Genomic DNA, 13,073 nt, shown 5'->3' with positions numbered 1-13,073 from the left:
ATCTAGTTTGAACCAATAACAGTTAGAGCTGAGTACTTTCTAAATGGAAAGAGGTTAAATACAGTGGGTGTCCAAAGAGACTTGGGGTTCATGGATAGAATCTACAGCACGGAAACAGGCCCTTTGGCCCAAACTGGCCCATGCCAACCAAAAGCCCATCTAAGCCAACTCAGTTTGCATGCTTTTGGCCCATATACCTCTGAACCTTCCCTATCCATGTATCTGTCCAAATGCCTTTTCAATGTTGTCAATGTCCCTGCCTCAACCACTTCCTATGGCAGCACATTCCACATCCGTACCATCCTCTGTGTAAAACCGTTGCTCCTTAGGTTCCCATTAATTCTTTCCCCTCTGAACTTAAACTAAAGTCTTTTAGTTTTCGATTCCCCAACCCTGATAAAAAGACTGAGAGCATTCACCCTATCCATGCCTCTCATGATCTCATACACCTCTAGAAGATCACCCCTCAGTGTCCTACGCTCCAAAGAAAAAGGTCCTGGCCTGTCCAATCTCTCCTGATAACTCAGTCTCGAGTCCTGGCACCATCCTTGTGAGCTGGTTTAGCATACTGGGCTAAATTGCTGGCTTTTAAAGCAGACCAAGGCAGGCCAGCAGCACGGTTCAATTCCCGTACCAGCCTCCCCGAAAAGGCGCCGGAATGTGGCGACTAGGGGCTTTTCACAGTAACTTCATTGAAGCCTACTCGTGACAATAAGCAATTTTCATTTTTTTTCAAATCTCGTCTGCGCTTTCTCCAGTTTAATAACAACTTTTGACTCTCCTATAGCAAAGCAGCCAAAACTGAACACAATACTCCAGGTGCGACCTCACCAACGGCCTGGACAACTGCAACATAACTTCCCAACTTCTATACTCAATGTCCTGACTGATGAAGGCCAAACGTCGTCTTCACTGCCCTATCTATCTGTGACTCCACCTTTAGAGATCCGTGCACCTGAAGTCCAAGGTTCCTCTATTCCACGATATTCCCTCAGGCCCTACCATTCACTGTGACTTTCCGAAATGCAACTCCTCACACTTACTGTATTGAACTCCATTTGCCATTTCTCGGCCCACTTCCCCAGCTGATCAAGATCCAGCTGCAATTTTTGATAACCTTCCTCACTATCTACAATACCAGTAGTCATCTGCAAACTTACTGATCATGCCTTGTACATTCTCATCCAAATCGTTGATATAGATAACATTCAGCAATCTCCTAGTTACTAATCTCCTAGTTAGTCCCCAGCTTAGTTAATTACTCTAATGTCACGTTTCAGTTTTTGCCCCCAGTCCAGATACCCAACAGGTAAGTTATTTATACTTACTGATGGCAGCACGGTGGCGCAGTGAGTAGCACTGCAGTCTCACGGTGCTGAAGTCCCAGATTCGATCCCGGCTCTGGCTCACTGTCTGTGTGGAGTTTGCACATTCTCCCCATGTTTGTGTCGGTTTTGCCCCCACAACCCAAAAAGATGTGCAGGGTAGGTGGATTGGCCACACTAAATTGCCATTTGATTGGAAAAATGAATTGGGTACTTTAATTTTTTTTTTAAATAAAAAAAATTTATACTTACTGTTCCGAAGGATCCTCCTTGGATTCGCCCCAACTCCGCTCCCTGCCGTCTAGGCCGTGAATCCCCGCGGTAAGTTATTGAAAATGAAATGAAATGAAAATCGCGTATTGTCACAAGTAGGCTTCAAATGAAGTTACTGTGAAAAGCCCCTAGTCACCACATTCCGGCACCTGTTCGGGGAGACTGGTACGGGAATTGAACCGTGCTGCTGGCCTGCCTTGGTCTGCTTTCAAAGCCAGCGATTTAGCCCAGTGTGCTAAACCAGCTTGCTGTTCCGAAGCTAATCCTCCTCGGATTCGCACCAACTCCGCTCCCTGCCAGCTAGGCCGTGAATTCCCGAGGGAAGTTATTTATATTCACTGTTCCGAAACTCCTCTCCGAGTTCACACCAACTCCGCTCCCTGCGTTGGCGAGGTTCATACCTGGGTGTCTGGAAAATCATTAGGATAGTAACTGTCCTGTAAGGTAATGAATCCTTTTGCTTCCCCATTGGCCGAGGAAGGCAGTGTGTCACAAGGATGGATGTGTTGACAGATTAATGGCTGGAGGATGGGGGGGCAGGTCATGTGATCAAACCTCCAGGAATACGTTTAATCAAAGTTGGCGAGGAGAGAATGTTGTGAATATTTATCTGAAACTGACAGTGAGGTTTCTGTAAATTTACAGGACAATGGAAGTGGAGGTTTAACAAACGGGAAACACAAACCAAATGTCACATCGTGGTCTGACAGAGTCACTCGGTTCATTAGAAACTGAATATCACGATCAGTGAACGGAAACAGTTTCTTTATCCACCCGATGGAAACCTGGCATAATCTTGTGTACCTGAATCAAATCTCCCCTCAACCTCCTTTGCTGGAACCATTCTGGTAAATCTCCTCTGCACCTTCTCCAAGAACCTTCACATTCTTCCTGAAGAGTGGTGACCAGAGCTTTATAAAGATCCAAAGAATAGAGTTGCAACCGTCAGTGCAGAAGGGGGCCATTTGGCCCATCAAGTCTGCACTGATTCTCTGAAAGGCACCCTGCCTAGGCCCACACCCTGACCCTGTCCCTGTAACCCCATAGCCCCACCTAACCTGCACATCCCTGGACACTAAGGGGCAATTTATCAAGGCCAATCCACCTAACTTTCCCTTCTTTGGACTGTTGGAGGAAACCCGAGCACCGGGTGGAAACCCACGCAGACACGGGGAGAAAGTGCAAACTCCACACACACAGTCACCAAGGCCGGAATTGAATCCAGGTCCCTGGCGCTGTGAGGCAGCAGTGCTGATCACTGTGCCACCAGAAGCATTGTTTTGGTATCAATATTATTGTTTCTGATGCTCAAGATCGAGTTTGCTTTGCCATCTATTCTCTTTAATCTGTCTTGTAGATGTACAAAATCCCTCTTCACCTCTTTCTCTCTCCTCCCAAAGAGGCCAGTTGGGTTTTTACAACAATCCAGCAGTTTTCATGTCACTTTTTCCCAGTGCCGGCCCCACAAATGACCAGATTCATTCAGCTCAATTTCACAACCTGCCTTTGTGTTTTTGTGGGTTCTCTCTCACTCCATATTTTCTGTTTTCAATCAGTTTCACAGGGTGTTCGAAGGGGAGGCTTCAAAGTCCGGAAACTCAAACCAAGCATCACATCAGGATCTGACAGAGTCCTCAATTTATCATATCCTGAATATCAGCGGATTTTGAACATGGAAGGAAAAAGCATCGTTCATAGTGGGGAAAAACCGTACACTTATTGTTTGTGTGGACGAGGATTTGCTCTATCAGACCTCACAAGCCACAAATGCAGTCACACTGAGGAGAAAGCGTGGAAATGTGCGGATTGTGGGAAAGGATTCACGTCCCCATCCCACCTGGAAACTCACCGACGCAGTCACACTGGGGAGAGACCATTCACCTGCTCCAAGTGTGGGAAGGGATTCGCTCAGTCATCCACTCTGTCCACACACCAGCGAGTTCACACTGGGGATAGACCGTTCACCTGCTCCAAGTGTGGGAAGGGATTCACTAAGTCATCCGCCCTGCTGAGTCATCAGCGAATTCATACTGGGGAGAGACCATTCGCCTGCTCCAAGTGTGGGAAGGGATTCAGTGATTCATCAGCCCTACGGAAACACCAGCGAATTCACACTGGGGAGAGACCATTCACCTGCTCCAAGTGTGGCGAGGGATTCACTGAGTCATCCGCTCTGTCCAGACACCAGCGAATTCACACTGGGGAGAAGCCGTTCACCTGCTCAGAGTGTGGGAAGGGATTTACTATTTCAGCCCACTTGCTGAGTCACCAGCGAGTTCACACTGATGAGAGACCGTTTAGGTGTCTAGACTGTGGGAAATGCTATAAAAGTTCTGGGGATCTGATGAGCCATCAACGTGTTCACACTGACGAGAAACCGTTTAGATGCTCTCACTGCGGGACTGGGTTCAGACGATCATCTGACCTCACTGAACATCAGCGAATTCACACAGGGGAGAGGCCATTCATCTGCTCCAAGTGTGGGAAGGGATTCACTCAGTCATCTAACCTGTCCACACACCAGCGAGTTCACACTGGGGAGAAACCATTCACCTGCTCCAAGTGTGGGAAGGGATTCACTCAGCCATTCGCTCTGTCCACACACCAGCGAGTTCACACTGGGGAGAGACCATTCACCTGCTCAGAGTGTGGGAAAGGATTCAGTGATTCATCCAACCTGCGGAGACACAAACGAGGCCACAAGTAACCACAGTGATTGGGTTTTGCTGTTCCTCACATTCAGGACTGAACCATGTTCATTTGGGTCTCTTTCTGCTGATAACAATTCCAGCCCATTTACAGGGACTAATATTCTGGCTAAAAGTCTAATAAATTGACTTCCGGTGGCGTTCGCGAGCAGAGTGGCCGCGATGAGGAGAAGCTCCTGCTGGTCCACGATATTGCGGTCTTTTTCGGGGGGTCCGCCGCTGTTTTTAAAATAATTAAACTTCTCCGGGGTCGGCCCTGCCTCCCTCGCCCGTCAAAGCTCCGTTTCAGGGAGCCGGAGGGTTAGAAGGGTGAGGGGGGAGGGCGGGGGGGGGGGGGGGGGGGGGGGGGGAGAGACTGGCCCCGGTGGGTTCGGTGGAGCGGCTCCACGTGGAGGAGGAGCGGGACAACCTGAAAGCCGGACCTGAAAATTTGAAAGGAGCAGCGGGGGCGGAGCCAAACAGGCCGAGGCGGCAGGCCCAAAGCCAGGGCGTGATGTAGGTGAGATGTCCCACATCGGATGTCCCGCCTAGAATGTGGTAAGAAGACTGAAACCCAGTCCCAGGGAAATTCTGGAGGAATACAAAAAAGAAGAGAAAGATGTTTTAAAGAAATTTGGTGGGAAAAAAAAAAATTCTCCCCTTTTTTTGGAAGGAAGAACTTTTTTTGTTTTTTCTATTTAAAAAAAAAAAGGATTGAAGAAGGAAAGAAGGTGGGAAAAAAAAAAGAAAAATAATAAGCCGTTAAAGGATGTGAAAAGCAGCGTTGAGAAAGGTTGGAAACACGGGCTCGCCGTTGAATGAGAAGACGAGCAAAAGTGCTGACAAAATGGCGGATGCCGGACCGCATGGTGGGTCAGCGCCTCAGCAGTTTGTGAGGCACATGGAGGCGTTGAGGAAGGAGACGGCGGATGCATTGAAGTAATTGGTGGAGGAGGCAATCGCCCCGGTGAGGATAGCTGTGGCAAAGACATTGGCCGAGGTGAGAGAGCAGGGCGAGAAGGTGAAGGAAGTGGAGGAGGCCGTGTCGCAGCACAGCGACCAGCTCACCTCGATGGGGGACGAGCTGCGGAGGGTGGTGGAGGCCAACAGAGGACTCCGAGCAAAGCTCGAGGACTTGGAGAACCGCTCGAGACGGCACAATCTGAGAATTGTGGGCTTTCCTGAAGGGACAGAGGGTGCAAGGCCAGCAGAGTACTTCACTAAGAAGCTGGCGGAGTTGATGGGGGCGGGTGAGAACCCCTCCCGGTACGAGCTGGACCGAGCTCATCGGTCATTAAGGCCGAAGCCCAAAGTGAATGAGCCGCCAAGAGCAGTAATTATCTGCTTCCATAAGTACTGCATGAAGGAGAAGGTGTTAAGCTGGGCGAAGGAGAAGCGCAAGGTGCAGTGAGATCCTGCTGGAGTTCGGATCTACCAGGAATTGACGGTGGAGTTGGAAAAAGGACGAGCGACGTTTGGGCGAGTAAAGGCGGCACTACAAAAAGGGGGTTCGATTGGGTATGGTCCACCCGGCGAAGCTGAGGGTGACATATGATGCCAAAGACGTTTATTTCAAGACAGCGGAGGCGGCTGATGTGTTCGTGAGGGCAGAAGGCTTGGGACAGACGTGAGGAGCGGAGCTGGAAAAGGGACTAGGCTGTGATTGGGAGCTCGAAAATGTATAAATGTTATAACTTTCTTTTTACTGACGTGTATTGTAATTTAATTCTCTTCATATTGTTCCAGAGTTCAGGTTATTGGTTGAGTTGATTGGCATTCTGTGTTGCGACGGTTATATCTTATTTTAGTGAATTGTATGGGTTTGATTGTTGTTTTTTCTTTCTCTGGGACTGGGTGGGAGGGGACGGTATATCTTGGCGAAGGGAGCCACCTGCGCTAGCTAACTAAAGTCGGATAGTGAACGGATGTGAGGTGCGAGGAGGACTGCATACATCGGAGCCTGGTTAGCAGGTTTCGATGGGCCTACGAGGCGAGCAAGGGGGGTGAAGGGATTGATGCTGGGAGATGTTTTTTCGAGAGGAAATGTAGGGGGGGGGGAAGGGGTTTGATGTTAATAATGGATAGGGGCAGGTCAGGCTCATGGGGCAGGGACCGGGTGGTATGATGATGGTGGATAAGAAGGGTGGCGGGTGAGAGACCCCCAGTTAGGATAGTCACGTGGAACATGAGGGGGTTAGGAGATCCAGTCAAGGGTGCTTGTGCATCTTAAAAGTTTGAAAACCGATGGGGCAATGCTGCACGAGACTCACTTGAGGGTGAAGGATCAGGTGAGACTGAAAAAGGGCTGGGTGAGTCAGGTGTTTCACTCTGGATTTGACGGAAGGACTCGAGGGGTAGCGGTAATGGTCAGCAAAAGAGTAGGATTCGCAAAGAAGATGTTTGGGGCCATCCCCGACTTGGACACACACAGACTGATAGTGGGGGGGGACTGGAACTTGGTGCAGGAGCCAAGGTGGGCAGGTGATGGCCGCGCTCACTGGTACCATCAGGGTGGGCGAACGTGTTGGCTGGGCTAATGGTGGGAATGGGAGGGGTGGACCCTTGGAGGTTCCTGCACCCAAGGGAACGGGAGTACTCGTTTTTCTCAGCAGTCCATAAGGTATACTCGCGGATCGACTTTTTTGTGGTGGGGAAGGCTTTGCTGGCTGGGGTTAAGGGGTCGGAATACTCGGCAATTGCAGTGACAGATCATTCTCCTCATTGGGTGGATATGGTACTGGAGAAGGGGGTAGCGCAGAGGCCGGGGTGGAAATTAGATGTGGGAATTTTAGGGGACCAAGTGTTCTGTGACAAAATTGAAAAAAGATAATTAAGGAATATGTAGGTTTCAACTGTACGGGTGAGGTGTCGAAGGCAGTCGTCTGGGAGGCTCTAAAGGCGGTGGTGAGAGGGGAGGTGATTTTGTTTAAGGCCAGTGTGGACAAAGAGGAGAGGTTGGAGCGGCAGAGGGTAATAGATGAGATGTTGGAGGTAGATAGGAGGTATGCAGAAGATGGGGACCCAGTAAAGCTGGAAAAGAGGAAGGAACTCCAGGCAAGCTTTGACCGACTATCCACCAGGAAGGCGGTGCACCAACTGAGATGAGCACGGGGTGCAATTTACGAACATGGAGATAAGGATATGTTAGCAGGTCAGCTCCGGAGGGAGGCAGCGGCAAGGGAAATTATTCAGGTGAGGGATAGGGCAGGGAAGTTGATGGTGGCTTTGGATCTGATTAACAATGTTTTTGAGGAATTTTATGAGAGCCAACTGGGAGAGACCGTGAGATGCAGGAATTTCTAGATGGGTTGGAGTACCCGAGGTTAGGGGAGGGGGACAGGACTACATTAGAAGGAACGATAGTGGAGCAGGAGATAAAGGAAGGTGGCAGGGCCGGATGGGTTTCCGGTGGAATATTATAAAAACTTCACTGATAAGCTGGCACCCCTGATTGTGGGGATGTTTGAAGAGGCGACGGGGAAGGGGGTGTTGCCACAAACTTTGGGGCAGGCGTCGATTTCCCTGTTGCTAAAAATAGAAAAGCATCCAATGGAGTGTGGGTTGTATAGACCCATATCGCTTCTGAATGTGGACGCAAAAGTATTGGCGAAGGGACTGGCCGGTAGGCTGGAGGGGTGCCTCCCGAAGGTGATAGGTGAAGATCAGACGGGGTTCGTGAGAGGGAGGCAGCTCTTTTCAAACGTTAGAAGGGTATTGAATGTCGTTATGGTACCGGCAGAGGGGAAGGAAACAGAGGTGGTTGTGGCATTGGACGCTGAGAAGGCGTTTGACCGGGTAGAATGGGGGTACTTGATGGCAGTTCTGGAGCGGTTTGGGATTGGACCAAGATTTGTGAACTGGGTAAAGCTACTATATAAGGAGCTGGGGCCAGTGTCCGCACAACCAACATCAGCTCGAGAGACTTTTCTCTCCACTGTGGGACGAGGCAGGGATGTCCTATGTCCCCCCTGCTGTTTGCACTCGCGATTGAGCCGTTGGCCATCGCATTAAGAGGTTTGAGGGTATAGAAAGGAATAGTGCGGGGGGGGGGGGGGGGATAGAGCATAGGGTGTCCTTATATGCCGATGGCTTGCTGTTATACATGTCGGAACCGAGTGTGTCGATCGGGAGAATATTGGAGCTGCTTCGAGTGTTTGGGTCTTTCTCGGGGTACAAACTAAATCTGGACAAGAGTGAGTATTTTGTGGTGTCTTGGCGGTGGGTGGGGGCCGGTGTGTCGGGGCTGCCATTCCGTAGGGCAGGGACTCACTTTAGGTACCTGGGAGTGCAGGTTGCCCGGGAGTGGGAGGGCTCCGCAGGTACAACATTTCTAGTTTGGTGGGGAGAGTGAAAGCTGATCTGGGAAGTTGGGATGGTCTCACTCTGTCACTGGCGGGTCGGGTACAGGAGGTTAAAATGAACGTGTTCCTGCGATTTCTGTTTATTTTTCAATGCCTGCCGATTTTCCTGTCAAAGGCTTTTTTCAGAGAGATTGAGGGAAGGATTACGTCGTTCATATGGGGAGGGAAGGTGGCCAGAGTTAGAAAGGTGCTGCTACAGAGGGGAAGGCAGGCAGGGGGTTTGGGTCTTCCGAACCTGATGTATTACTACTGGGCGGTGAATGTGGAGAGGGTGCGGAGCTGGGTCAGAGGGTTTGATTCCCAGTGGGTCAGAATGGAGGAAAGTTTGTGCAGGGGGTCGGGATTGAAAGCACTGGCAACAGCGCCACTCCCGATGGCCCCGGGGAAATACTCAGGGAGTCCGGTAATAATAGCTTCATTGAGAATTTGGAGACAGTTTCGCCAACACTTCGGGTTGGGGGCAGGGTCAAGGGAGATGCTGATTTGGGGGAACCTGAGATTTGAGCCAGGGAAGTGGGATGGAAATTTTCGGAAATGGGAGGAGAAGGGGATTAAGACACTAAAAGATTTGTTTCTTCGGGGTCGGTTTGCAGGATTGAAGGAGCTGGAAGCGAAGCATGGGTTGGAGCAGGGGGAAATGTTTCGATACATGCAGGTTCGAGATTTTGCCAGAAAGGAGATACAGAGTTTCCCGATGGAGCCGGCCTCCACATTGCTGGAGGAGGTGCTGACGACAGGGGGACTGGAGAAGGGGGTAGTGTCGGCAGTTTACGGAGCTATTTTGGAAGAGGAGAAGGCAGCACTGGAAGGGATCAAAGCAAAGTGGGAGGAAGAGTTGGGAGAGGATATGGAGGAGGGGTTCTGGTGTGAGGTGCCCCGGAGAGTGAATTTCGTGTGCGAGGTTGGGACTGATACAGCTGAAGGTGGTATACAGAGCACACCTCACTAGGGTGAGGATGAGCCGATTCTTTGAAGGAGTGGAAGATATGTGGGAATGTTACGGGAGGGGAGGGGGGGGGGGGTGGGGCTAAACACGTTCATATGTTTTGGTCCTGTCCAAAGATAGAGGATTACTGGAAGGAGGTTTTTAGGATAATTTCTAAAGTGGTGCACGTGAAACTGGACCCGGGTCCCCGGGAGGCCATATTCGGGGTGACGGACCAGCCAGGGTTGGAAACGGGTGCGGAGGCAGATGCTGTAGCCTTCACCTCGTTGATCGCCTGAAGATGGATCCTGATAGGTTGGAGAGCAACCTCTCCACCCTGTGTCCTGGCGTGGCAGGGTACCTGTTGGAATTCTTGACTCTTGAGAAGGTTAAGTTTGAACTGAGGGGAAGGATGGAGGGGTTCTACAATTCATGGGCATTATTCATTCTGCACTTTCAAGAACTGGATAACATCGAACATTAGTTGGGGCGGGTTGGGGGAGGGGGCTGTGTGGGATAATGGCGACTATGGGTGATCCCTAATTCCTTTTTGTCGTTTGTTTGTGTGAACATGCGGGGTTTGGTGGGAGGATGGGATTGTTGTTAATGCTATGGGGATTGACATATTTGTTACTGATTATTGTTTATTGTTGGTGGGTGTAAATTTGGGAGAAAATGTGAAAAAGGAGAATTAAAAAAATATTAAAACAACAACAGTGCCAGTTACTGTGAAAAGCCCCTAGGTGCCACATTCCGGTGCCTGTTTGGACACACAGAGGGAAAATTCAGAATGTCCATATTACCTAACAGCACGTTTCAGGACTTGTGGGAGGAAACCGGAGGAAATTCACGCAGACACGGGGAGAACGTGCAGACTCCACACTGACAGTGACCCAAGCTGGGAATCAAACCTGGGACCCTGGAGCTGTGAAGCAACAGTGCTATACACTGTGCTACCGTGCCGCCCATCCCACCCAGCTACAATGCCCTGTTTTATCCAGACCCTAGATTCAAGATGTCACGCTCAGCATAAGGATACTAGATATTATAGACTGTAAGATCCACAAACTCTGCCAAAATGATTGCAACTTAACAGGTTATTATGGACATTAAACTGTGGGTAATATTCAATTCTGTGACCAATATTTAGTTAAACACGGATCTGAATAAGGAAACGTTGCAGCCACCTGTGAAGTTTAAATGCTCGTTGTGTCAGGATGAACCAGCATTTGAGGAATATGAAATCCCTGGAGTGTTGGTCTTCAAGTGTCATATTGAACACTGGAGAATGAGCTCAGATTGGGGCAGAGATGAGCGTGAGTGAGCATCGTAAACTGCTATTGTATCGGGTGTTCTGGGTCTGAGTTTTAACCCTGCAGTTAATTGTCAGGGATGCAGTATAATAAACCCTGAACAAAGCAAATGTGTGTGTGAGAAGCATCTGAAGCACCAGGAACCAGCTGAACGAGCAGAGCTGAATGTCTCCCAGTGCAGCCACAGTACTGAACTTATTCCAGCTTCCAAGGCCACCTGAGAACCAACCTCCTGGCTATTCATCTACAAGAAGCTTCAGAGCCTCATGAGAATGATCTGTTTCTAAAAACCCTTCACTCCAACTAAAGGACCAGCTCAACAAGAAGACAACAGGCCTGCAGCGATATAAAGATTGCAGTCTGCATTCCATTTTCATCATTACAGCTTCAACTTGATCTGTACCTAATTTCTGTGTATGTGTCAGTGAGTATGAAAGAGACGAGAGACTGAGATGGTCAAACATCCAGGGAAATAGTGTGATAATAAATAACCTCCTTTCCTTTAAAAATCACCAGTAAGCCTGCTGCTGAAATGTATTTTAAATAAAGAAAGATCACCCAGAGGGTAAGAAAATATCACACAAACATCCTGATAATGGACTGGAAAGGACCACGAAATGTAACCAAACGTTGTATACCCCCCTTCAGGTAGCTAAACAGAGGCTGCAGCCTCTCAGACTGAATGTCTACTTAATCCATAGACACCTCCAGGCCACAAACATCAGCTGCAGCCTGGGAGTGGGTGAAACATTTAAAAAACCTGTTGCCCGGGTTTGTTCTGCCGGGCACTAGGACCCGGCTGGGAACAGAAACCTTCAGGTCCCGCCCACCAGCTGTTGCGGCACCAAGACGCCAGCGCATGCGCTCTGCTTCCCCAAGATGACCGGCGGTGATGTGACCTGAGGATCACCGCACCTCAGGCAAGGGGGCAGGTTGGGAAGGCGGTGCCTTCAGGAATAACTGGGAAGGTGATGTTTGGTCAGTTGCTGCAGTCTGTGTAGTGAAGGTGCTGTCACAGTGGTGTGAGGTGAGGAAGTACAGGATTATCACCCAGCAATGATCAATTAAGGGGAATGTAAATCCAGCTCCGGCTGCTTTCAGATTGGAAAGGGAGCTAAGGTGTGTCCTCAGCTGGTGAATGTTGGGACTTTGGCAGTTTCTCTATAAATTCATTCCCTCCCTCCCTCTACCACCTCTATCTTTAGATGTGGAGATGCCGGCGTTGGACTGGGGTGAGCACAGTACGAAGTCTTACAACACCAGGTTAAAGTCCAACAGGTTTGTTTCGATGTCACTAGCTTTCGGAGCGCTGCTCCTTCCTCGGGTGAATGAAGAGGTCTGTTCCAGAAACACATATATAGACAAATTCAAAGATGCCAAACAATGCTTGGAATGCGAGCATTAGCAGGTGATTAAATCTTAACAGATCCAGAGATGGGGTAACCCCAGGTTAAAGAGGTGTGAATTGTACCAAGCCAGGACAGTTGGTAGGATTTTGCAGGCCAGATGGTGGGGGATGAATGTAATGCGACATGAATCCCAGGTCCCGGTTGAGGCCGCACTCGTGTGCGGAACTTGGCTATAAGTTTCTGTCTCTCTATCTTTAGAGTCAGAGAGTTTTACAGCATGGAAAGGAGCCCTTCGGCCCATTCATAATAATCTTTATTATTGTCACAAGTAGGCTTACATTAACACTGCAATGAAGTTATTGTGAAAATCCCCTAGCCGCCACATTCCGGCGCCTGTTCGGGTACACTGAATGTCTATTCCTCCCACAAACGCGTCTTTTGGGACTTGTGGGAGGAAACCGGTGCACCCGGAGGAAACCCACATAGTCACAGGGAGACTGTGCAGACTCTGCGCAGACAGTGACTCAAACTGGGAATTGAACCTGGGTCCCTGACGCTGTGGAGCAACAGTGCTAGCCACTGTGCTACCGTGGCGCCCAGCATGGCAGCCAGTCCTCGAAGAACCTAACGGGAATCTTACCCTCCACACCTTCTGACAGGCCGACAACTCGTATGTTCTTTCTCCGACCCTCGGTTCTCCAAGTCCTCCAGGACCTCCGAAAGTCACTCGGTTGGTTTTCAAAGGATTGAATTTCGACAGAGGCATCTTGCTGAACGTTCAGGATTCTCTCCTCCGGTTCATCGAGTCTCTTTTTAACTTTTTAAAAAATAAATTGAGAG

At 49.6% G+C, this 13,073-nt stretch overlaps 1 protein-coding gene and 1 long non-coding RNA gene across 2 annotated transcripts in view; one reads left to right on the top strand and one right to left on the bottom strand.

The window, feature by feature from the left end:
* Positions 1 to 4,600, top strand: part of LOC140419620 (uncharacterized) — an 11,757-nt gene extending 7,157 nt beyond the window's left edge. The window contains exon 2 of the mRNA XM_072503545.1: positions 3,155 to 4,600. Within this exon, the coding sequence (XP_072359646.1) occupies positions 3,271 to 4,305 (1,035 nt within the window). The 5' untranslated portion in view covers positions 3,155 to 3,270 and the 3' untranslated portion in view covers positions 4,306 to 4,600. The remainder of the gene's footprint in view (positions 1 to 3,154) is intronic.
* Positions 1 to 13,073, bottom strand: part of LOC140419622 (uncharacterized) — a 13,644-nt gene extending 571 nt beyond the window's left edge. The window contains exons 1-2 of the long non-coding RNA XR_011945908.1: positions 12,874 to 13,073; positions 4,152 to 4,275 (exon numbers count right to left, since the gene is read on the bottom strand). This is a non-coding gene — a long non-coding RNA (uncharacterized lncRNA). The remainder of the gene's footprint in view (positions 1 to 4,151; positions 4,276 to 12,873) is intronic.

This window comes from Scyliorhinus torazame, chromosome 5, assembly GCF_047496885.1.
Source record: "Scyliorhinus torazame isolate Kashiwa2021f chromosome 5, sScyTor2.1, whole genome shotgun sequence".
NCBI classification, from domain to species: domain Eukaryota; kingdom Metazoa; phylum Chordata; class Chondrichthyes; order Carcharhiniformes; family Scyliorhinidae; genus Scyliorhinus; species Scyliorhinus torazame.
Note: the sequence above shows the minus strand (reverse complement) of the source record. Positions and strands in the feature narration are given on the sequence as shown.